General features: G+C 37.2%; 1 protein-coding gene across 1 annotated transcript in view; it reads left to right on the forward strand.

Moving 5' to 3' along the window:
• The window catches only part of TBC1D32 (TBC1 domain family member 32), a 95,667-nt gene that overhangs the window by 18,452 nt on the left and 50,339 nt on the right, over nt 1–26,876 (forward strand). Inside the window, exons 15-22 of the mRNA XM_075707715.1 lie at nt 1,086–1,213; nt 2,355–2,556; nt 5,530–5,612; nt 7,314–7,452; nt 8,160–8,247; nt 10,581–10,699; nt 11,321–11,437; nt 14,933–15,021. Of these exons, the coding sequence (XP_075563830.1) occupies nt 1,086–1,213; nt 2,355–2,556; nt 5,530–5,612; nt 7,314–7,452; nt 8,160–8,247; nt 10,581–10,699; nt 11,321–11,437; nt 14,933–15,021 (965 nt within the window). The remainder of the gene's footprint in view (nt 1–1,085; nt 1,214–2,354; nt 2,557–5,529; nt 5,613–7,313; nt 7,453–8,159; nt 8,248–10,580; nt 10,700–11,320; nt 11,438–14,932; nt 15,022–26,876) is intronic.

Genomic DNA, 26,876 nt, shown 5'->3' on the forward strand with positions numbered 1-26,876 from the left:
AAAATATACTTTATTGATATAAACCAGTGAGTTAACAAGGTTCAATGGTAAGGGACTCAAGGGGAGATCCTGGTGTGCAGCCCGCTGCTGTGCAAGAGAGCTCCAAGGGTTCTTGGGCTGCTCACTATTTATGGGGGTAAAATGACTGGCTCATAGTTGCGTTTGTGTACTGACCACAGATTTTAGTTTCTTCACTGTGATTAGGTGGGCACATTGCACGATAGGCCTTGGCTATTGCGTTGTTATCTGTCTCCTGAATCCACTTTGAGCCAGATGCAGCCATCATGACCAGACATGTCCGTTATGACTGCCACTGGTGGTTATCACTTGAGCAGGGTTACGGGAGATAAAGGTTGGGGGAGCGGTGGGGGGAGTGTCACACTGTCACAGCTTGTCTGCTATTGGAATATTGACTTCACTTGTTAATGACCAATGACCAGTTGAGCATTAATTTGGGTGGTGCATTCATTAGTGATGATACCAGACTGAACAGTCTGAACCCCAGTGTTAAATATTGGTCCGCTTTGATTACAGCGTAGTTGTGCCTATACAGTGCTCTGAATTGAATAAGGAATTGGCAGATAACTTTTGCTTTGCTCCAGTGGGAAAGACTTTCCTCATGATTCCAAAGCTGTTTGGGCCTACTGCAGCCTAGAAGTGAGGTGGACACGAAGACCTTCCTGGGAACTAGAAATTCCATTTCTAGCCAAAGAGTTGCCAATGCATATGCAGCAGTGAGGGAGTTAGCGTGTTTCTCACCTTGATTGCTGTTATACCCCTAGATGACGTATCAAGAGCCTTTCCACATTCATGGTGGCAAAAGAGAAAAGGAGTTCAGAAATGTCTGTTCTCTGTATCTGTGCAGTCATTAAACTTGTGCCATAATCATTAAAAATGACAATTATTGCCATTTGTGATGAAGATTTCTGTGTGAGGGCATTTGAACATAGGCTGTTTACTTATTTTGTTTAGGCCATTAAGCAATCATCAGAAAGGTGACCTTCGGGTTCTGCATATGTAAGCCAGACTTGAATAAACAGCTTTCACAAAAGCATTGAATTGAAAACTTTTTTCTTTCCAAATAGGTGTATATAAATTGTCTTGAAACTACTTTAATTGATGTAGCTGATATTTTGGCAAGGATTGCTGCTGTAGAAGATGGTCTTTCTCTTCTTCTATATGGAGAAAATGAAAAAACTGCCAAAGAAGATAGGTAAGAGCGCATTAATGAATAGCATTAGTGAGTACTTTAATGAATTACATTAGTCTTATGAGACTCATTTTCTGTTTTTTCATTTATCTATAACGTGATTTGTTTATGTTTGGAGTAAAATATCTGATCATCAAGTAAAGTAGTAAGTGTTTTAGATAATGTATTAGGGAGACATTTATGTTTATAAGCATGTGAAATGACAATTTATAGCAACACTTTTATTAAGGGAGATTTCCATGGTTTACTTGTTTTTCTTATCCATGTGAGAGCTTTCCTTTCTCTGAATGTAGTTCCGTTATATTCATAGTGCTGCTGTTCAGGCCAAAGGCCTTTCTTCTCTGTTTTTTGTTTGTTTGTTTTTAGGATAAATATTAAAAATCAACCTAACTTATTGAAAGAATAGATTTAATGTAGCATTCACTTTTCAATACATGTAGTAGATACAGATCTTGTATCAGAAGCTGACGTTCGTAACACTGTACCTAATTTAGGATCTGTGTGATCCTGTTGGTAGTATTTTGTTAGCTGATGCTAAAACTTGAAACTGGGCAGTAAAATTGAGATTAGCTTTTAAAAATAGCTAAGCTGCAGGTCATGAAAATATATGGAATGTATGTCTCCTAAGTGAAGGAATCTCAGAAGTTGTGTATGTTCTTAAGTGAGGTTGGAAGTAAAAGATGGTATTTTGGAGAAAGAGTTGTCCTTTGCATTGCAATCCTGGAAGACTTCAGAAGGAGATTTCAGATAGGAAAAAGGAAGAACAAGGACAAATTTTGCCTTTTAGTGATATCCTTAACACTGATTAAGCAGAAGCTAAAATGATTGTCTTGTTACTCTTCTCAACTGGACTTCTATAAAACGTACAGTCTGTGTATTTCATGGCTATGTGGGCTGGATGGAAAACAATCGATGCATTTGTGCTTTATAGTAGACCTGTAGCCAAAGTAAAATCACTTGCTGTACATTTCTTCTGACTGGTGTTAAAAGTTATAATATAGTTGGACCTTCCATAGCGGGTTGTAGTTTCTTTCGGTAATTTCTTTTCCCCTAGAAAAATTTAAATAAGTTTAGTCAAAGGATTTGTTTCAAGGTTTATTGATGACTACAAAACAACATTTTAAAACTGTTATTTTATTTCTAGTCCTACAGCTGTTCATGTAATTGTTCAGTTTACAAAGAAACTTCTTCGTGATGACATTGCTCTTTTATCTGGATCCGAGAATTTGCCAGTTGTTAAAGGAGCGTTCATTTTTGTATGTCGTCAGATGTACAGAACTTGTGAAGGCCTGCAGGTGCTAATTCCTTATGGCTTGCATGAATCTATTGGAGAGGCCTGGAAAAAGGTAAATCTTGTTTTGGATTGGGAAGATTGGAAAAAAATCTTACTGTAAGAGGTTCAGCTTATGTAACAGTTGTTCTTTGCTTCAGGTTGCGTATATTTAAGTAGAGAAATAATGCTTGGAATTGTTCTAAAAATGAAGTTTTACTTTTAAAATTTTCCTTCGCTATGTGAACCTAGCAGAAGCTTAGTTTGAGACTTCTGTGCCTTAAGATTAAATCAGGAACTTTCAAGATGCATGGATAGACCTATCATTCATAGGTAACTCCTTTCTAAACATTGTCCTTGATGCTAGAGGTCACCTGATGTCATGATAGCCAGTGTCCATCACAGATCTGGTCTTCACTCTTGTTTTGGGATATTTTGAAAGGAAAAACTCCTGAGATGTGGTCTTAGTAATTTTTAGGTTAAACCAGTTAGTTTTGGTGGGATATATGGAGAAAAAAAGGAGATTCCAAATATTTGACTTACATGGTTAGATGCCACTGAAATATTCTCAAGAGACCATAATGAGAAGTTCCAGGCAGGAGTTCTTGTCTTACCTGTGTACTTGGATATCTTCAAAGTGTGGAGTCTGTACTTCAACTTCGGTTTGATTGCTAGTGTAATGCTTTTTCTGCATGAAAGAGCTTGGGTCCAACAGTTCTGCATATTCTGCTTTCTGTTACAAATTTACTGAACAAGGTATATGGATCTCTGCTTTATTCACTAATTCTCTTTTCATTGTTCTGATAGCTATATGCAGTGTGAAAATTCTTATCTATTACTATAAAATTTTAGTTAAGATGGGAAAATGGCAGCAGATGCTGCAAGAGCAGTTTTCAAAAAGTTCACAGTGAAGTAAAATTCAAGCAAACACTTGAATCGTTAAAATAACGTCAGCAGCATTTAAGTAAGGGTAGCATACAAAGCTTCAACTTTGGCTTCCAGCTAAACTGAAAGCATATTTAAACTATAGATATTAGAACTCTTAGTGGAAAACCAAAATTTAGCTGTGTTGTTTCACTTCATACTGAAAAATGTAACCATCTCTTTTCCTCCAGTGACTGTAAAATATTTTCTTAGAGAAGGATCAGATCAAGCTAGAAGAAAAAATTGGCTAAAAACCTAAAGATTCTTTTTGGAGGTGAGGAAGTGGGAGAGAGATTGAATTGCAAGGGAAAGAGAATGGAATAGCTATTCTTCCTGTCAAATGCTGTATGCTTTTATTATGATTAGAAATTTTAAAAATACAGTCACAGTCTAAACTGAGGCAGAAAAACGTCAGAAAGATAGAACATGAATAGGAGAGAGACTTAAATCACCAGCTGTGGGTATTTCTCACTGCTTTTATATGTGAATATTATCATGAAAGCATACGTTTTCATTGAAAATAAAATATATTATTACTTACAATCATAATTATATCACAGTAAACTCTTTCTCATCAGAGAATGTTGGTTTTGAAACTTAGGCTCTTCCTTGCGCTGAGAAGGATTTTATTGAATTAAGGAGTTTAGTTCTCTTGAATCATGCTGTAATTTACATAACTCAACAATCTGTCTGTCTTTTTGTGCTTTCCTATTGTGTAAATAGTCAGTCTTACTTGAACCAACCCGTTACTCTATTTAATGTTTATCGTAGGCAGACTGTTACATGCTTTTGATGGGCATTTCCAGTTATTTGCTCTATGCACCACAGCATTTGCACATGCAAAGACTTCTTCCCGCATTAAAATCCTTTATTATGGTATAGAACATCATTTAGACAAATTGTTTTGACACATACAAGATAAGTAGGCTAAATGTGTTGAATTTAAAAAAAATCATGAAACATTTAACTGACAAAGTGCCATTTCTTAACGTCTCTTTGGAGGTCAAATTGAGGCTGAAGTGGAATCTATATATTCAAGGACTTCAGAACTGACAAGTTAGTACAGGAAAGTCACATTTTCAACTCTGCCATCTTGATTGCTTTTTATATTTTCTGTCATTGTTCAATTTTAAAACATCTGCAGTTTATAAAATATTCTACCATTTATAGTGTAGCAAAAATGGTGGACTTTGGTGGACTTTATGCAAGCAGTAGCAACAATTTTTTAACAGATAGACTGGTAATTTGTTTCCTCGTATTTTACACGTCTCCTGGAGTTTTAAGACTAATGGAGAAACATTTTTTTTTCATGGCGGATTCTGCTAGAATGGGACGGAATTTGTACAGATGATAATAAAATGGGAATGAACATATCCAGGACAACTGACTTGTTGAATAGAGGAATCTTTTGTGGATTTATTAGATCACATTTATAAGAGAGTAAATGAATGACTCCTTACTTACATTAGAATGGTGTAATATGCTTTTTATCCCTAGAAACATAAACCAGCTTAAATCATTCATCTTAAATATACAGTGTTTTTCACACCAGTTGTTTTCAAATATCACTTAAATTAGAAACTCCGTCAAATATAAAAACATGTATATATATTTATCTGTGCCTGTAGCTGTAATTATATGCATACTGATATAGATAAATTTATATAATTTATACATGAATAAAATTAAAATTGGCAGAATTACTTAATAAATTTGGTATTGAGTTGTTGACTCCAGAGGCTGTTATTTCCATTACCTGTGACAGAAGTGGAATAAAGAGTTGCTTTTGGATATTTTTTTTTAAATTTTTTATGCCAATTTTTTGCTTTGGGAGTCTCCAGTTAAAAAGTATAAAGAAAGAGTTTTTTATTTTAAGAATTGTAATAAAAATTTTTAAAATGTACTACCTTTAAAATGGTTTGTACCCAAGGTAAAAATAAAAAATAAGCTTTCCTGGAAGAAAAAATGTAATGGAATAGTGTATTCTGTGCTAAAGGCTGGACTACAACCTGATCACCATTATTTTTTTGATCTATAACAAGAGAATGAGCAAGATCTGGATTTCAAAAATGGTGTAAATAAACAGTAATGAGTTTTGGTGTTTTGTTTTTTTTTTATTTCACAGACGAGTTTGCTTTCAGAAAGAATACCCACTCCTGTAACTGGCGCAGACTCAACTTCATCAATAAGTCTAGAGTCAAAAAACATGTAAGTTGATGCTTAATTTTTGCACATGCACAAGTATGAACACACACTGCTGCTTTATCCACAATTGAGGCACCTTATAACCCTGTATTTTTTTTGCCAAAAATATAGGGGTAGATAGAGGGAGTGAAGTTATCCTAGCATAGCTCTCAGTAGAGTTACAAAATTGTTCTTGACCTTTCAGGACTTTCTTGGCTTACAGACTTGTGTGTATTCTATGTGAAATTGACTTATAGTTTATTCTTTCTGACTACAGAAATTGGTTTGAGGAAAATGTGAATTAGAAAGCATAAACCAAAATTGCTGTCAGAGTTTATCTTATGGCTTTGACGTGGTGTTAATTTAAAATGCTGTTCTGCTGAATGGTATCTACACCTTCAAAATACTATGTAGCAAGATTGGCAGCATTCTGGCTGAAAACCTGGTACATATTAAGTGAAAGGCATCCTTCCTTTTATGCTAAAATTTAATGTCCCTTTATAGATGTTTGTATGCATCAAGGTGAGAAATACACAAATAGTTGGGAGCCTGAAAATTCAGGGTGATGTTAGTGTTAGTGCAGAACCTAGTTAATTAAGTAGATCCTTGTTTATACTATACCATAGATTTCATGTATAATTTGCAAAGATACCTCAACAGTTGTTACTCTAGTCTGTAGTGATGGCACGTGAACTGGTTGTAGCAATTCAAATCTAGTGGTAAAAAGAAATCTAGGGATGCAGAGCTCCGACTGAGGAGGTTGTCACTAATCACTACCATTGACACAAGCTCCAATTTCCTCCTAGCATCTAGATTTTCCATTTAACTATGGAAAAAGACATGCTGATACATTTCTGGGTGAAATTTTTGCTTCCAAACGTGACATTGCAGGGATTCTGCAGGAGAAATGATTAAAGGTTGGGGTAATGGTTGACTGCTATGAGGAAAGCTACATGCTGCTTGCTGGTGATAGGAGTCAAAAATGGGAAAGGAGAACTACAGATGACAATCCAGGAAGCAAATGCTTTTAGAGAAGCAGAATCACAAGAGTCTACTGATACCTGCAAGGATGGTACCTAGTGAAAGGTGCTGTAATTGCTTCACTGTTCTTTTTAGGTCATAGAATATTTTGTAGGGCAGAGGGTATCATCATACTTTATTCTTGCAATGGCTGTTCTTCCTGCCATGTCTGTAGAACATATTTTCCATTTCTGCTGTTACGATGTGAAATTGTGTATATATAGCACCTTATTTTCATAATTCTATACTAATTTCTAGCAGGAGCCTTTATCTCCTCAAACGTCAGATTTTATTAGTTCTTCATAGTGTTTTTACATTGGTGAGAAATTCTGTGCCTGCTTTGCCAATTTGTAACTGCCACATTAATACCTTAAAAGACTTGTCTAGAGTCAGATAGTAAGTTGTAAGTACGTTTAAGGATGGCATGGGTCTTTTGGGTTCCCCATTATTTTGTCTTTCTCTTCTGTGTTCCTACCTAACCTCAGTTTTGCCAGGATGAGATTGAATGTTTGTACAAAATACAGTCTAATACATATTATAACTTTCTCAAATGCTTTTTTTTAAACTAACATAGAGTAAACATATAGAGTAAACATAGTCCAGTGAATGAAGTGGTGTTGTTTTTCAAAGTTAGAAATTGTAGTTTTTCTTTTTTCCTGTGCTTTTTACATATATTTTTTAATTATTATTTTGTTACTCTTGCAGTTTGTTATGGGAAGAGACTTTGTTAGATGCCTTGCTAAATTTTTCTGCCACACCCAAAGGACTATTTCTGCTTCATAGTTCAGGTGCCATGAATGACTGTGTGAACTTTATGTTCAGCAGTTTATCAAAAAAACTCCAGGTAAGCATTACAGAGTCTGTACAGTTTTTCTTTCTTTTAATGGTTATAATAAAATAAAGAAGAAAAAAAGTAATAAGAAAATAAATCCAGAAACCATTTTGTCACTTAATTTTTGCAAAAATGAATTTAAAATATCATCTTTGATATTGGTGCCACACCTGATTTAAGTTTGTTGGATGTTACTCATCTTCAGAATGTCAGGCATATATTTAGTTTTTCTGACTTTTTGCTGTAAAGTTTGAAATGCTAAGCAAAATATTTTTCTTTTTTTCTTCTAAGTGCAAATTTTTCCAGACCAAGTTGGTAGGTGGTGTTGAAACCTAGATATATGCTAGACAATACTTGAAATGTAACCAAAAATTGGATAATACACATTTTAAGAGAAAAACCATAATGTTACAGACATCCTAATGAATCTGTGCAAAAAACATTATCATTCTAATGTTTTTATTTTTTGCTGATGTTACATGTCTCAACCATAGTATTTTGCATTTAAATTTTGATAAGATACTTGATAAAGATGGTTGGTTTGGAATCTGACCCCAGTAAGTCTGTAGAGGATAATATCTATGAACTGTTCAAGTCTAACCATGCGGTGGATTAAATTCTGTGAACAAGTGTAGGAAAGATCAATATTTAAGAGATCATTTGAGAGTTTCATGCCCTCTGAATAACTAACACAGTGCTTTTATATTTGTTACTAACAGACAAACGAGTATGAAGAGTTTGGTAATAGAGTGATTGTTACACAAATGGCAACAACACCAACAGGTGCAGTAGCTCTACAGAGTTCAGGTAAACTGAAGAATAATATTGTTATAAATAGTTATGTGCTATAGTCTTGCATATTAGAAAAAGACCCTAAGAAAGATATTAAAAAAGATGATCTGAGTAGAATAATTACACAGTATTAGCAAAGACTGCTTAAATGTCTATTGATTTCTTCTTGATGGAAATTTATTCTTTCCAACTTTTAAGTCATTCCCTTATCTTGATGCAGGGTTGAGGTTTTTTTTCCTTACATTATGCAAAATCTTTACTTCATTGGTTTGGGTTTCCAGAATTTCCTGTATGTGCATGAAGATTTTTATATCTGTTAAAAAATAAGTTGCTATCAATTTGCAGGTGCTTCTTATAGATCTACAGATCAGAATTAATAACTGTTGATTTCTGTAATTTGTATGTACTTTTTCATGGTTACTGACTGCTCAAAGGTTGAGAAACTGTAAAGGTGTGAATGTCATTGGCACTCTTATACAATAGTGAGATGGAATTGAAATTGTCTGAATTGACGATTCTTCTCATATGTCAACCCATACCACAAAGTCCCTTCAGATTCATTTTCAGATAACTCAACTGTTGCCATACTACCCAGCGGTCTAGGTAGTCATTATGTTAAAACTAGCATTTTATCAATAAAATAAAGCTACCGTCTTAAGTTGCTAAGGAAGTCCATGAGGTACAAAAGTTACAAATATTCTCTCTGAGTATCTCAAAGAGTCTGGTGTGTAATAAAAATGACTTGACTGGAAGACTGTCAGAAAGGCAGGCAAATTCTGCCAGTCAAGGAAACTGATTGTTAGTTGCTTATTATTTACGCCTCTGGGATCTTTCAGAAATCAGGGAGCAGATCTACCTGAGGAGTAACCCATCTGTCCTGTTTAAGGTTTTCAGCCAAGTTGTTTCTTATGGCCCTTGGCATCAAAGACAAACATTAGACCAAAAATAATCAGCAGTGATTTTTCAACCCTGAGAGGAGGTTGTGTAATGTGTGTGAAGTTTATATTAAGCCTGTAACTTACATTTGGAGATTTCAGAGTTAGATGGCTATCTTTCCTCTTCTATTTTAAATATTTAACATTTTAAAGTCAGCTAGTAGTGCTTCTCTTAAAAAGCTTTTTTCAGTCCTTAACTTTTCATTGTGGTATGTTTTCATTTATTAATGAGTTATAGTAAATCTGTGTTTTTAAAACCGTAAAGCCAATACCAGCTAAGCCTTGATCTGTAGCAGATAACTTGTTAAAAAAGGTCAGCAACTCATTTACATGGAAGATAGATAAATATCATCCTACTCTACTATAACAGTGTTTGCAAACTGTTGCTGTAGATTTTAGATTGAATATAAGCAGACCACTCTAGAAAGGTAGTTTGTCAGCAGTGTGCCCAGGTGGCCAAGAAGGTCAACAGCATCCTGGCTTGTATCAGGAATAATGTGGCCAGCAGGAGCAGGGAGGTGGTGATTGTTCCCCTGTACTCGGCGCTGGTGAGGCCGCACCTGGAATACTGTGTCCAGTTTTGGGCCCCTCACTACAAGAAAGACATTGAGGTGCTGGAGCGTGTTCAGAGAAGGGCAACAAGGCTGGTGAAGGGTCTGGAGCACAGGCCTTATGAGGAGCGGCTGAGGGAACTGGGGTTGTTTAGCCTGGAGAAGAGGAGGCTGAGGGGAGACCTTATCGCTCTCTACAACTACGTGAAAGGAGGTTGTAGTGAGGTGGGTGTTGGTCTCTTTTCCCAAGTAACAAGTGATAGGACGAGAGGAAATGGGCTCAAGCTGTGCCAGGGGAGGTTTAGGTTGGATATTAGGAAAAATTTCTTCACGGAAAGGGTAGTCAAGCATTGGAACAGGCTGCCCAGAGAGGTGGTGGAGTCCCCATCCCTGGAAGTGTTCAAAAAACAGGTAGATGTGGCACTTTGGGACATGGTTTAGTGGGCATGGTGGTGTTGGGTTGATGGTTGGACTGATGATCTTAGAGATCCTTTCCAACTTGAATGATTCCTAGTTTTTACTTTCATTAAAAAATAATCTAGCCACCAAGCCAGGAAACATGAAACTGCTACTCTACCCTTAATTGGTTTAGTGGTGGACTTGGTAGTGTTAGGCTAATGGTTGAACTGGATGATCTTAAAGGTCTTTTCCAACCTAAACGATTTTATGATTCTATTCTATGACTAAAGGATTGAGAATAGCAGGGAGAGTAACCCTCAGGCAGTCTGTCTTGTGAAATTTTAGTCCACAATGTAGAGAATTTTGAGAATCTGAGTTAGAAATGTGGTATAAAATGGCTTTTAATACGAAAATTGTTTGGTATTCTTGCTATTCTCATGATTAGAACAAAAATTTGTTTTAGGCTTTATAAAGGCACTTGTAACTGAATTATGGGCTCTTTTGGAGTGTGGAAAAGATGATTTGAGAATAACCCAACCCAAATCTACTCCAGTTGACCCTATTGACCAAAGCTGTCAGAAGGTGAGAAATTACTTAATATTCTGTATTGCCATGGAAAAAAACAGTGCTGTATTTCAGATAGGATGATACATAACTTTCTGTAAATTTTTATTGTGACTATACCTGCTTCTTGGCATGTGGGGCAAAATTAGTATAATATACTAGTCAAATGATGACTGATTGAAAGGATTCCTGTGTTGCATGGCAGGTCACAATGCCAAAGATCCATTAAAGGCAATATAAAATAATAAATAACAATCATGACAAAAGTGAAAGTCTTAAAATCCTGGCTATCAGTTCACGTCTCTGATTACTGTAGTAAGATCAGGGAGAGTGACGTGTTTTAGAGTATGCTGTGTCTCTAGATTTTAGAATTATGTGATAATGAAAATATTATATTTTTCAAAATTGCTTGTACAATTCGATAGATAATACACATTTCACAGACACTCCTGCACTTTTAGATTATATAGGCACCTGCCAGGGTTTGCAGTCTTATTTTGAGCAGCTCTATGTCAAGTTCAGCCTACAAAGAAGGATAAGAACAAACTTGAAGTAAATGGCAAGTAATTGTTAACATTGACTTGGTTATAGTTAACTGATTAACATTCCCTCTTGTCCCCCCTTTTTTTCTTTCTCTAGTGTTTTCTGTCTCTGATAAACTTGCTCACTTACCCTGCAGTTTTTGAGCTCCTGAGTAAACAAGATATACCAAATAAACCAATGTATTCACTCCGCGAAGTACCTACAGATATTATTGTAAGTATAGCTTTTATTTTGAAAGGAAAATAAATACTTCTGTGAAGACATTTTCCCAGAGAAAATGTTACTGTAATAACAGAATAAGTTTTTTCTTCGTACTGAAAGACTTTGAAATTTTCTGCATTTTGTATTATATGCAGCATGAGGGCAGTATATGCACATATCACTTCATGTTAACCTAAATTTTCATTTTGAAATCCTAAAGATAATATAAAATTTGATGCCTAATTTAAAGATCATCTTTCCTGGCTTGTGTTAGAATTGTGTTTTTCCATGAAAACAAAGTGGCTTACATAAACATCTCTGTATGTGCATGCAGTTACATGCTGCAAAATGCTGGAAAATATCTATACTTGTATTTTATATAATACTGCTTTGTCACACTATCTGTGGATTTAAACAAAAATAAAAAAAAAGAAAACAAATCAAACAAAACCCCCCAGACTTTCTTAATAGCACAGATGATTCACACACAGAAAAAATCACTAATTGGAAAGTTACTGATTAAGGCATATTTCAGTCCTAAGAAAAATAGTATTACCATTTCTGTATTTAGTGTTATTTTGTATTGGTTCATCCAACTGCAATACATTAGGGTTTTTTTTATCATCTACAAAGCACAGGCAAATTTAATGTGACCTTGAGTGGCAGTTAAAGTCTGATTTTATTTTTTTTTTTTCTAATGAGCTAGCACTTTGAATTGCTGTTCTGTTAAAGTGTTTGTTTAGCACATGCTCTGGATTGGTGGTAGTTTAAGTTGTTTAGACAGAGTATATCATAATAGTGTGTGTTATGTTTGGAAGGGTTTTTTGTAGTTCTTTTTTGTAATACTGTTGTGATGATTTCAGAAGGAAATAGGATGATAAATTTCATTTTTCCAATCTACTCGATGTTGGTATGTCCACCGATGGATAGTTCTGTTTAGTCATCAAGTTTTCTGAGGCACTGGGAGCAGAGGAGATAGATGTGTGTTGAAGGTGATACATACTTGAGAACTTTCAGATTGGGTGAATCTTAAGTAATGATTTTTGTGACTTTTGAAAGCCTATGTTGTCTTGGCATTTGAGGCACTTCAGCATTTTCATGGAATTCTCTAGGTTTCCAGAAATAGCAATACTGATACAATTGTTGAAAGTTCCCTGCACAGTTACAGATGTTTTGGATGGGATTTGTCTTGCTTAACTACTGTGCAACAGTGGGTTTTGTAAGCCTAAACTAGACATCCAAGATTACGTAGTTAAAAGAAGGGAAATAGTCAGTTCATCTAACGTTAATTTAACATATAATGGCTAAGTCTAAGTACTCAGAAAACTTCTGGGGTTAAGCAGACATACAGATTTGTTATAACCATGTTTTTGGGCAGTGATTGCAGAAAGCTGAAGATAAAAAGATCTGATGATATGTAACTGTGGTTAGAAAGCAAAGTAAAAGCAATTTTGGTGCCACTAGAAGATCTGAAGACCTAATTGCTTTGTGTGCTTCGTTTTTCTATATTTCTGAATCGTGTCACATTGCTACAGAATCTAACTTGTAATATTTATGCTGAACTATATTTGATAATGCACAGAACTTAATCATCTTTGTATGTCCTTTATTTCTTAAATACACAGGATTTAAACATTTTTTCCTCCTTTGTATTTTTGGCTAGCTAGTTGCATCATTGGACTGAACAGGTTATCAGTTGGGCTTTTACTGCTTGTAACTGTTGACTAATCAGGTTTTTATTTTGTACCCATAGGAAAATTTTTCTTAATACACGCCAGATTTTTTTTTTACTCTGTTTGCCATATAAAAATATTTTAGAAAATGGAGCAGATGAATCAAGGTCCTTCTGTCTGCCTCTACTCTTTCTTTGAAAGGTTCTACAGTACATATATGCAAGGGAATCTAGCTTGGAAGATACCCTCCAGATCTGTAGCTTTGAAAGACATGTTAAAGCGGGTGATTTTTTTGTTTGTTTGTTCTTTTTTGCAGTGATTATGGACAATCTTATATTTAGGTGGTGTATCTTAGGTATTCAAAGCACATGACATTCTACCTGTAATATTTAAGCTATGCTCTGTGTTTAAGCAGTGCAAATCTATCTGCACATTTTTCTGATCGGACCTTGTGTTGGACCTCGTTCATTATCTTCCTTCGCAATATCCCAAATCAGAACTTGGTCTGCTTTCTCAGTAGTCCTCTCTCTGTGCCTGCTTTTTCTACCCATTTGCAGGCTCCAAGCTTTGATGTATAGATGAGAGGAGGCTGTTGCCAGAGAAATATCCCATGGCATTTAACTCTTTACATGTACAAATGTCTAAAATGCCTTAAAACCCAAACAAATCAATTGCTTGCATTACCGATTTTATGAACAGCCTTGAGGTCTGAGTTGAATTGTTTTATTGTGAATTTTATTGTGGATATACTGTGTGGAAAAAGTGCATTCTTCACAGCCCTTTCCCCTACTGCCCAAAAAAATCTAATAGGGAAAATATGGTTTAACTGTATTTTAAATAAGAATGCATATTATGAAGACAGTTTACTTTGGCAAGTTCTAGATTTTTTTTCTACTACTGGGAGTTTTACTTGTGGTGTTTACTTTTGTCACTGTTGAAAACCAGAGCTTTGGTTGATTTTGTGAAAGTATGGATTCTAACTTTTCTCTCCTATCATATTGAAATGACTCAATGATCTAACCAGTTGAATAATAATTCACTCTGCTGTCTCTGAGACTATACTTCTTAAATGTGGAGAAAATGAAAGTTTGGATTTAATCCAGATTAAAGAAAGCCTGTAAGAACTTCGCAGTTTGTTTCTTCTGACCATAGCACAGCAATCTGTCTCTGAGACGATAACTTCAGTGAATGTTTTTATGCATTTCTTAGTCTTTTAATGAAGTTATTTCTTCAGAAGCAGTTTGGATATGCAGTGAACCAGAAGGGACGATAATGAGGTTGGATTTGTGGAAGAAGTGGGAAGCAGCCACAGGTCGTTGTCTATTATATGAGATGCTGTAGGATGAAACATGTAAGCCTCAGCGTGCAAGCCAAGCCTTGCTACACTGAGAATAAATGGCCATGTTTTGAAGCATGTTGTACTAACCAGTGTTAGAAAGAGTATTACACTAAAGGATTTGCTGTTCTTTTCATTAAAATAGATGTATACACATTTCAAACATATAAAAAACAGTTTAACATTTTTGTTGTGATTTAGTACTAAATAAGAACTAGGGTACTTGATATGGTACAATCTTTTTATATGTTTAGTGTTTTTTTTTTTTTTTTTTAACTGAGATTTCCACACCACCAACCACCCCCGCCCCCCCTCCTTTCTGTATGGTTTCTTTTTGCCATTGACTTTTATGGTGGAAAGCACCTCTTCTTACAGAAATAATTTCAATGTGCATTTTAATAATAAGTTTCATTTTACAGTAAACATCCCTATGAAACTACTGTGTGCATAAAATATAAAATCATACATGAGTTTTTTACATTTGTCTTCCTTTGGCAGGATATCATTGACAGGCTTATAATTTTGAATTCAGAGGCTAAAATTCATTCCTTATTCAGTTATGAACAATCACATACCTTTGGTCTGAGGTAAGATGCTCATTTTTTATTCTCTGGTCACATTAACTAAATAGGATATAACATGCTTGGATGTGTTGCTTCTGATAAGATAACATTGTTTAGTTTTTATTATGTATGAAGGTGAAATTCCCCATTTTTTTAACATAAGAAGATTAAATGAAAAATGGCCTACAAAATGAGAATAGCAATGAATCTAATCTTATTACCTGTAAATGGATACATTGTAATATGATAAGCAGTAATAGAAATTGCATGTTGTTATTTTGCCTAGTTGATTGAAAAGAACTTGTGGTACATCCACTGTAGTGCATGAAACAAAAATCATACTGAAATACTAAAATAAACAAAGTATTTTTTACCATGTTTATATCAGTTTGGTTTGTCTAGTCTCTCTGTACTTAAAATTCTTTGTATTGTTTTAATTATCACCAATTTCACCAGAACTTATTTTGAGGAGAGTACCATTTGATTCCAAATATTTCTAGAACCTGAAGAAACACTTAAAATATGCTCACACTGTCATGCTTGTGTTTTGTAATATTAAGTCCTTTATAATATTTTAACACAGAAATTAATTTCTGCATTTTTTCTGTTTTCTGAAGTTGAATATATAAATCCCTGAAATCATATTTTTTTATGAACATACTTTGTGCAATTGAAATAAAAGATCTTCTGGATTGTATTTCATAGTATGGAAAACTTTGATAACCTTACTTGGGCAAGATATAGCCCAATTGATTAAGTGCTGCAACATTAGTTTTCTGCAGCTGTATTTGCACTTTGATATCACAGTAAAATTATGTCATGCTAGGTATGAATAACCATAAGATACAGTATAATTTGCTGATAAAGATGACCATGGAGGAGGTGAACAGGGGCGGAATTTGGAGTTGGGAGATACATGATTTTGTCATATAAATCAGGAGTTATAAATGCTGTTTTGGAGGAAATCACTAGTTGGATAGGAATGAGAAGTCCTAAGAGGAAATTTGATTATATTGACTCCATAAAAAGCTTGACAAAACTTCCATTGATTTAATTAGGGATAAGGGAAAGTGAGATGTTTTACAGTTTAAAATAATAGTTCACTTTTAAATTGTGTTCTACCTTTATAAGGTAAAAGGACAGATTTCTCCTACAATGATATCAGGAACCCTTTTTAAGGTATAGGCAGAAATGAATTACTCAATCTGATTGTATAAGTGGTTGACTCCCACGCTGTAAGACAGCGACTGGTACACAAATAATGTGGATCATGTGTTGAATGCTTACAGTATTTTTAACAGGGCCTATACCCTGTGAAACAACAGAACTACCCGTAACTACACATATGAGCAACGTAACAAGCTCATCTGTAATCATGTCCTGTTGGGAGTCTGCTATAGACCATCCAACCAGGATGTAGAGATAGATGAAGCGTTCTGCAAGTGGCTGGCAGAAGTCTCGCAATCACTAGCCCTTGTTCTTGTGGGCGACTTTAACTTGCTGGATATCTGCTGGAAATACAACGCAGCAGAGAGGCAGCAGTCTCAAAAGTTCCTAGAGTGTGTGGAGGATAACTCTGTGACGCAGCTGGTAAGCGAGCCTACCAGGGGACGTGCTGTTTACTGACAGAGAAGGGCTTGTGGGAGATGTTGTGGTCGGAGGTCGTCCTGATAGAGTTCTCGATTCTGGGCGATGCCAAGCGGAGGGGCAGCAAAACTGTTACGATGGACTTCCAGAGGGCAGGCTTTGGCCTCTTCAGGACCCTGGTTGGGAAAGTCCCTTGGGAGGCAGTCCTGAAAGTCAAAGGGGTCCAGGAAGGCTGGGCCTTCTTCAAGAAGGAAGTCTTAAGGGCGCAGGAGCGGGCTGTCCCCATGTGCCGTAAGACCAACCGGCGGGGAAAATGACCGGCCTGGCTGAATAGGGAGCTTTTGCGGGGACTCAGGGGAAAAAGGGAGAGTCTACCGCCTTTGGAAGAGGGGGTGGGCAAGTCAGGAGGAGTACAGGGATCTTGTTAGGTCCTGCAGGGAGGAAATTAGAAAAGCAAAAGCCCAGCAAGAAGTTAATCTGGCCAATGCTGTAAAAGATAATAAAAAAATGCTTTTATAAGTACATCAGCAATAAAAGGAGAGCCAAGGAGGATCTCCATCCTTTGCTGGATGTTGGGGGGAACATTGTCACCGAGGACAAGGAAAAGGCTGAGGTACTTAACGCCTTCTTTGCCTCTGTGTTTAACAGCCAGACCAGTCATCCCCAGGGTACTCAGGCCCCTGAGCTAAAAGATAGGGATGGGGACCAGAATGGAGCCCTCATAGTCCAGGAGGAAGCAGTTAACGACATGCTATGCCACCTGGACGCTCACAAGTCTATGGGGCCAGATGGGATCCACCCGAGAGTACTGAGGGAGCTGGCAGAGGAGCTCACCAAGCCACTTTCTATCATCTATCAGCAGTCCTGGTTAACAGGGGAGGTCCCTGATGACTGGAGGCTTGCCAATGTGACGCCCATCTACAAGAAGGGCCAGAAGGAGAACCCAGGGAACTACAGGCCTGTCAGCCTGACCTCAGTGCCGGGAAAGATTATGGAGAGGTTCATCTTGAGTGAACTCCACAGGCAAGTGCAGGTCAGCCAGGGGATCAGGCCCAGTCAGCATGGGTTCATGAAAGGCAGATCCTGCTTGACCAACCTGATCTCCTTTTATGACCTGGAGACCCACCTGGTAGATGATGGAAAGGCTGTGGATGTCATTTACCTGGACTTTAGCAAAGCCTTTGACACAGTCTCCCATAATATTCTCCTTGGGAAGCTGGCAGCTCATGGCTTGGATGGGCGTAGTCTTCTCTGGGTAAAAACTGGTTGGGTGGCCCAGCGCAGAAAGTAGTGGTAAATGGAATTAAGTCCAGTTGGCAGCCGGTCACGAGCGGTGTTCCCCAGGGCTCTGTTTTGGGGCCAGCCTTGTTAAATATCTTTATCAATGATCTGGATGAGGGGATTGAGTGCACCCTCAGTAAGTTTGCAGACGACACCAAGTTGGGTGGGAGTGTTGATCTGCTGGAGGGTAGGATGGCCCTGCAGAGGGACCTGGACAGGCTGGATCTATGGGCTGAGGCCAACTGTATGAGGTGTAACAAGGCCAAGTGCCGGGTCCTGCACTTCGGTCACAACAACCCCATGCAATGCTACAGGCTTGGGGAGGAGTGGCTGGAAAGCTGCCTGGCTGAAAAGGATCTGGGGGTGTTGGTAGACAGCCTGCTGAACATGAGCCAGCAGTGTGCCCAGGTGGCCAAGAAGGCCAACAGTATCCTGGCTTGTATCAGGAATAGTGTGGCCAGCAGGAGCAGGGAGGTGATTGTTCCCCTGTACTCGGCGCTGGTGAGGCCGCACCTGGAATCCTGTGTCCAGTTTTGGGCCCCTCACTACAAGAAAGACATTGAGGTGCTGGAGCGTGTTCAGAGAAGGGCAACAAGGCTGGTGAAGGGTCTGGAGAACAAGTCTTATGAGGAGCGGCTGAGGGAACTGGGGTTGTTTAGCCTGGAGAAGAGGAGGCTGAGGGGAGACCTTATCGCTCTCTACAACTACCTGAAAGGAGGGTGTAGTGAGGTGGGTGTTGGTCTCTTCTCCCATGTAGTTAGCGATAGGACGAGAGGAAATGGGCTCAAGCTGCGCCAGGGGAGGTTTAGATTGGATATTAGGACAAATTTCTTCATGGAAAGGGTAATCAAGCATTGGAACAGGCTGCCCAGAGAGGTGGTGGAGTCCCCATCCCTGGAAGTGTTCAAAAAATGGGTAGATGTGGCTCTCTGGGACATGGTTTAGTCTAGTCTGCCCTTGATTGGTTTAGTGTGGACTTGGTAGTGTAGGTTAATGGTTGGACTGGATGATCTTAAAGGTCTTTTCCAACCTGAACGATTCTATGATTCTATGTGAAAGAAGCTATATTGTTACACAGATAAGATGAGCTTCAGAGTTCACTGTGGTAATGACATTTTCTGCTGGACACTGACAAAGTCAAAGAACAAGTGAAAATCCAGTCAAACAGCCAGATTTCAAGAAAAGATTAAGTAGTATTTTTAGTGTGGAAACCTACTCATAAAAGTGGTAGATAATAATTAAGTAGCAGTCAGATAAAGGAAACATTTTTAAAACATTTAAATACAATTTTCAGTAGAGGCTTCATGTTCTGCAGGGACTTTTGGAACCTCAGTGATACCTAAGACCTCATATTTAACTTCATTTTTAACAGATTCAGGGTGTTTTTGATTGTTCAAAAGCCCTGTTCCCTTCCCCCTGCCTTTCATTGCCTTTCCTGTAAAAGAAAGGAAGATACAATTCTAGGGATTTTAATATGGGCCTGTGTATACCACAAATAATGTAAGACTGTGTTTTCTTACTGGTTAAATGGTTTTTCATGAGCATGTGGGGCTTGCTGTACAAATGTTTTTTGCAAATAATAGAGAATTGGCACATACAAGCTTTTCATTATGACTAATTCAACTGCCTGCACAAGGAGAATTTTTATTATTACACAGTTATTCAAAGTTCCCTATTAGAATCATCCAGAATTCTGGATGATTCTGAAATTTGTCACACTTACTGTATTGTTTATAGTATTAAGGCTTGCAAGAAACCTCTGGCTATATTATCTGAATATGAGAGGTATACAGTTCATTTTAAATACCTTTTGAAACCAAGTTCCATGAACTTTTCTGTGAGTGCTGCACTGCAGACATCTGTGTTCTGTAAAGTGAACCTTGCCTTGTGTAGTTGGTTTGCTCCTTGACTGAATTCCATCAAGAATATCAAATTTAGCAGCAGTTAGATCAAATATTATCATATCCTTAACAGATCTGAAAATTTAGAAAGTAAATTAGAAATAGCAAAATATCTACATTTCTCTTTGCTCCTATGTAGAAATAAAATATTTAAATGTTTATGATAACTGCAACATTGAAAAACTGAACAGTTGTGTGACCAAATAATTTTGGTGAAACTTTTGTCTAGAAACATTTCTTTCTGCTAGACTCAATATCAATTATACAGCCAAACCCATGTTTTTTAATCATTCATAGATCTATACAGCCATATACTTTGATATTTGGTCAGGTATCGTTGTACGTGTGGCTCACCCAGAGCTGACTGCTGAACTTCAGATCTGTTTAACTTACAGGTTGCTTTAACTTTTTTATAACGCACTCTTATTGTTCCAAAGAGTTACAGATTTGCTTACTTGAATGTTAAGCAATTTTTGCAATTTAGAACTACATTTTTCTTCATGTGTATGCTGTGCTTCAGTGACTTAAAATTATTTTGGTTACTAGCTGTGTAACTACAGACAAAACTTAAAATATATAGGTATTTCCACAGTCTGTTTAATCCAAAAAAACACAGGTGTATCTGTTTGGTTTTAATGTTAATATAGCATTTTGTGGTGGATGATTGTTTTCATTTTGAATAAGTATGAATTCGGAACTGTTATTTTGAAGGACAGTCCTGCATTGGCTGTGCTGTCAACTTTCCTTTTCAAGCTTGCCCACTCTGAAAAGCAGTGTGCATGCAGTAGAAATCAAAGGGAAAATGTAGAATCATAGAATCATCTAGGTTGGAAAAGACCTTTAAGATCATCCAGTCCAACCATTAACCTAACATTACCAAGCCCACTCTAGACTAATCAAGGGTAGACCAGACTAAACCATATCCCGAAGTGCCACATCTACCCGTTTTTTAAACGCCTCCAGGGATGGTGACTCCACCACCTCTCTGGGCAGCCTGTTCCAATGCCTGACCACCCTTTCCGTAAAGAAATTTTTCCTAATTTCCAGTCTAAACCTCCCCTGGCGCAGCTTAAGCCCATTTCCTCTTGTCCTATCGCTAGCTACATGGGAGAAGAGACCAACACCCACCTCACTACAACCTCCTTTCACGTAGTTGTAGAGAGCGATAAGGTCTCCCCTCAGCCTCCTCTTCTCCAGGCTAAACAACCCCAGTTCCCTCAGCCGCTCCTCATAAGACTTGTTCTCCAGACCCTTCACCAGCCTTGTTGCCCTTCTCTCAACACGCTCCAGCACCTCAATGTCTTTCTTGTAGTGAGGGGCCCAAAACTGGACACAGTATTCCAGGTGCGGCCTCACCAGCGCCGCTGGTAGGGAAGCTAGTTATGGTTTTGCATAGCCAGTATTTCTCAGTATATAAAGAATGCTCCCTAGAGTGCATTCACACAAACTAGGTCCTGTGTGATCAAGGTAAAATACTCAGTTCCACAGCAAGCTGCAGGCTGGTCCGAATCTGTTTTTTTGTAATTCTTAACTTGGAAGTATCTTGCCCTAGAATTCTTCTTCAGTAGCTTCACAGACAGTGATCTGGTATTCCTTTAATTGCATGCTTCTAGGATGAGATTTATTCACTTGAAGGTCCTTTTCAATTAATTAAAAAAAAAGTTATTATTAATTATTAAAGGGAAACTTTAGGCAAGAAGTTGGAGATAAGAATAGAAAAGTGGCAGTATATAAACATTTCCTAACTTGTGTATAGAAAGATTTTTCAAACTGTCAGTTCAACTTTCAACTTCAAAGCAGATTTGTACTTATTTAGAAGCAGGAAGTCTCTCAATCAGCCAATATTAGTTAATAAAAGAACACTGAAGTCTGTCTCAGCCACTCTTGTACAGCCTGAAAATTGGGGTGCACAGGAACTGAATCTTCTAAAATAGAAAGACTAAGTTGCCGTCAGAGAACAAATCCTGGAGAAAGGGAATTCACAGCAGTAGTCAAAGTATTAAATTTTTAACGTTCTAACCACAGAAAATTTTCTTAATTTAATGATCAGCTTTATTTCTCTAATACAAGTGTACCCATTGATATTATCTTATAAGTTAATTGGATGTGAGAAAGACCAGTTTTCATAAAGGTGTGACACTGGAGATCTTAACCACCTCCCTTTCAAGCCCAAGCTCTTTGAATCTCTGTAACTTACATTAACAAAGGAATTAAGTAAACAGCAGTAACATACTTTTTCTTTCAGACTGATGAATTACACAGCATCAACGCAATTTACCTAGTATTTCAGTACAGCGAATACATCCATGAGTTCTGAGTTTTTACAGCCTGCCAAGAAAATATATGCATAATACATATTTTCGGAGCCTCTGCCTAAAGCATTTACATATTGCTATTCTGTCTATTCAGAAACTGAGTTTTCTCTGAATGTTAGTGACACTGTGTTGTTATCTGGATTAAAGCGTGCCAAAATACCAAATTTTTACCTTTGATAACCAATCCCTCGTCCCTAAAAAGTATCAATACTCCAAAATAAATTCAAAGATACTAAGTCAGTGTTGGCTTCCATAACAAACAGAAAGAGAAACAGTGTTACTGGGAATAGGCATAGACTGTGAGCAGTGGGAGGGGATCAGAGTTGGTCTACAGGCAGCTTTACAAAAATTTTCCTCATTTAACAGAATACATTTATAACACATACTGTTCCTGGAAAAATGTTTTGGTGGTTTTTGTTTTTTGTTTTTTTGTGGATATATGATAATATGGCAGTAATAGGTATCTGAAATCTTTAAAGAGGAAAAAAACCACCCTTTCTTTCTTTGGCTATCTTATATACATATGCTGCTATCAAATTTTCTTTTTTTCCCTTTTTTTTCCCCAGTGGCTTATTTTGGCCGTAAATCAATAAAACTCCTAAATATTGTGAGGTCAAAAGATCTTTTGTGTGTACATTCTGAAGATCTTTTGTGTGTACGTTCTGAATCAGAAGAATCTTTGTTAGCCTCACACTTGTTCACTGAAACGCCTCATGGTAGTGGGCGTCAAGCAACAGGGACAGCACTCTGTTAAAGAGTTTGGCTTTCTGCAGGAAAATACCTGAAAAACTCTTGAGAGTAAAATACTTTTCCTTCAGATATGCAAATTGGGACTGTTTAATTTTAAAGACAGAATGTGCTTGCTTAGCATTAGAGATATCTGAAGATAACCTATTTTGTAGAATCATAATTTAAACTGCAATGAAAAATAGATTTATTCTAGGCCTGTGTAAGGTAAGGCTGTAAAAGGAGTATTTATTATAGTGCTCTGTGTGAATCTTCTAAATGCATTTATGTTTCTGTGGAATTACAGAAAGCTGTAAATACTAGTCTAAGTCACATGTTCATCATTATCAGCCTCAGGATTGTATTGCCACAGAGCCTGCTACAGATAGAAAAAGAATATTGGCTTGTTATTTTCAGATTTGTATAATATATATTTTGACATTATTAAGTCACTTTTTTTTTGTCATAAAATACCATGGTGAACATGTTTTTTCTTATAATACTTATTTTCTTACTTGCTGAATGGATGCTAAAGATGATAAAAATGCATTGTATCTATTTTTGCTGGCCTACAAAACTAGTAAGAGAAAGATTTAGGAAAGAGAATTTAAATGGCTTATACTATACTGACATCAAAATCAATCAGTGTCTTGAAATTTGCCTCAAAGCAGTACGTATTAGCCAAAATTTCATCTAGTGCACTCCAGTGAAATCCAGGTGAATGAATTAAATCCTACAGGAGCTGGGAGATGAACAAACATCTGATAAGCAAGAGACAGCTTTGTGGGTTTAGGAAATACAGATAATAAACACCCATTCATTCTTTTCCATTGTGTTTGCATTGTAAACACACCGTCTTATATATAATTGCATTTTAATGATAAGGTAGCTTCAACATATGAAATAATTTGTTCCCTTAATTGTACTTACATTATGTGTATTGTTAATTAAGAGAATGTGTGATTTTAATGATTGCAAGACAATGGAAGGAGCATTAATTATCTTGTTTTCTAAAGGTAGAAGATATGAATCCTGATTATTATTTTTCCTCAGGTCAACATGCTATTTGGATTTATCCCCTCTTTCTTTTTCTCTTTATTAAAAAGCATTATGAGTAGCAGAAGCTTTTTGAAAATGTTTGTATATAATTCTTTAAAATCTCATTCATTATAAATTGAAGGAAGACTTTTTATTTAGAACTGGTTTTAAACAATTTCAGTTTCCCCTTTAGAAAACATGCCATTCTTTTACTAGTTTCATGTTTTCTTTTCCATCTTCCTTGCAGAGCCAGAAACAAGGCTGTACCTCTTGCTGTCCACATATCTTTGTTTTAAATACACTGTCATAGCCCGTGAACAGTGTTGTCTAATGCCACTGATGGATCTTTTTGGTCACTAACATTTGAATGACTGGCTGGTACATCTACTGTTGCAACAACATTTATAGTGCTATTGGCTGGATGTACTGAAGAAACCTTTCTCATGTCACATCCTGTGGAATTCAACATCCTTATGTTATTGTGAACAGAAAAAAGCCATGTTCATAGAGTTCCTCCTCTTGAGGGGAGAGGAGTATGGTGAGAGAGGGGAGGAATTGAGCCTGACAGTATTTATTTATTCCTCCGTATCTACCAGATTTGAATTCTTACGATGGAAGCACGAAAAACTATGTAGTCCTCCAATTACCTCCTACCAAACCTTTTTCAATTAAATAAGGAGAATTGATTGAGTTAATTATTAATTAATGACCTATTTTCTATTATTTTTAAGTGTGGTTGTTATTTAGTAAATGATATACAGTTCTTTGGAAACAAACCTCTTCCTTCCAATTGTGCATGTTCGATGTGTGTGAGGGAAAAGACTTCTGCAATAGTGAACACTGGAGAGTGCACATGTCCTGTAAATCTTTGACCCCTATTTAATAATCCAAAGGTAAAAGAAGGCAGAGTCTACATTAGTAGTGATGGGGATTTGCAACAGGATTATGTTGGCATGCTTCTGCAGCATGTAGTTATACGGTTAATTCAGTTTTTTGTTAGTTTATAAGTTAATAGAAGTTTGTTAGGTTTGTTCATTTAAAACAATTTATAATTAATAAAATAGGAACAGCAGAATCTGTGGTAGGATTATGTCACTTACTTGTTAATGTTTTTTTTTTTTCTTCACTGATCAAAATTAAAATCCTTCACTTACTGAAATTTAAAACTTCTGAGTCCTCTAGGCTGGCAAGTGATGCTCATGTTTAGCTAAGGGAAACTCTTTTACCATGAGCGATCACCTTACATGTGATTTGTAAGTACATTGGGTAGCTAAAGTGCTGTAGGTGCTCTTTTGAAAAGCTCTTCATGTGGAAAACATCATAAGGAATACTTCAGTCCCTGAGTTTTCTTGCTGGGAGAAACATGACTGCCCTGAGGTAATAGCTTTCAGTGTCCCACGCATCAGAAGTGTAACTCAGGGTATTGATAAATACTCTGTATCCAGAAGATCTCATATTTTTCAAAACCACTATGAGCATTGCCTTCAGTGGGACAACTAAAAGCCTTCATTCTTTAGAAAGACCACATGCAGAGGCACGTTCTCTCTGCTCATTACCAACGTCCTTTGTTCAGCCTGCAAAGGTAGCATGCAAAGCTTTGCATGGCTGAAGCTTCCAAGTGCCCCCTGTGTTCTAACACTGACTAGGTAGCTTTTGGGTTCTTTTTTTATTTTGCTAGCCATTTGCCTTTGTCTACTTGTCTGGCACACTTGATGGTAATTGCCACTCACAGTTTGATCAGTGTTCTCATTGGAGCTCAGGCCATTACTCAAAGCATAATAAAGAATAAATCAAATTGGTAATGTAGGCTCTGATGTTAAATGTTTTGAGGCTGTCCCCCATGATGATGACACAGGAATTATTTAATGAAAATTTTGCTTTGGGTTTCTCTGTTGTTATACATATTCATTTAGCATGAAGGAGGTCCTGCTACCACAGAGGTTCCAGTCCTCGTTTTTTCCCACTTAATGTTTTTAATATTGATTCCTGGGAGAGAAAGACCGACCTTACCTCGCCCTATAGCTGAGCTCTCTACAAATGTTGTGCTGTATGTTTTGCACTGGCCTGAATCAGCCATGCCTTTATCTATAGAAGGCAGTAACTGCAAGCCAAAAGAAAACCTTTTACTAAAGACCAGTTTAGCCTGCCATTTTGGGGTCACATCACTGGAATACCTTATAGACAGCATAGATGCAAGCATTTCAGGTTTGGTTAGCCATTGCACGCTGCCTGAACATGTGTCCTGGTTTCGGCTGGGATAGAGTTAATTTTCTTCCTAGTAGCTGGCATAGTGCTGTGTTTTGGATGAGAACATTGTTGATAACACACTGATGTTTTAGTTGTTGCTAAGTACTGCTTATGCTAGTCCAGGACTTTTCAGCTTCCCATGCTCTGCCAGGCGCACAAGAAACTGGGAGGGGGCACAGCCAGAATAGTTGATCCAAACTGGCCAAAGGGCTATTCCATACCATATGATGTCATGCTCAGTATATAAACTGGGGGGAGTTGGCCGGGGGGGCAGTGATCGCTGCTCAGGAACTGGCTGGTATCGGTCGGCAGGTGGTGAGCAATTGCATTGTGCATCACTTGCTTTGTATATTATTATTACTATTATTGTTATTACTACTACTACTATTTTACTTCATTTCAATTATTAAACTGTTCTTATCTCAACCCAGGAGTGTTTCTCACTCCTCCAATTCTCTCCCCAATCCCACTGGGGCAGGGGGAGTGAGCGAGCAGCTGCGTGGTGCTTAGTTGCTGGCTGGGGTTAAACTATGACAACATCTATCACTGAGATTGCAGTATAGGTTACTTTGGATGCGCCGGTGTCTTTTTTTCCTATGGTGGATGGACTTCTGCTTATAGCATGAAATTTTATCTTCTTTTGCTAGGACTATGTACTGGCTGGGATGCAGGTAATTTTCTACATAGCAGCCCACGTGGTGCTGTGTTTTGGATTTGTGACTAAAACAGCATTGCTAACACACCCATGTTTTGGCTGACACTGGGCAAGCACTGCTCAGCAACA

Source organism: Pelecanus crispus, chromosome 3, assembly GCF_030463565.1.
Source record: "Pelecanus crispus isolate bPelCri1 chromosome 3, bPelCri1.pri, whole genome shotgun sequence".
Taxonomy (NCBI): domain Eukaryota; kingdom Metazoa; phylum Chordata; class Aves; order Pelecaniformes; family Pelecanidae; genus Pelecanus; species Pelecanus crispus.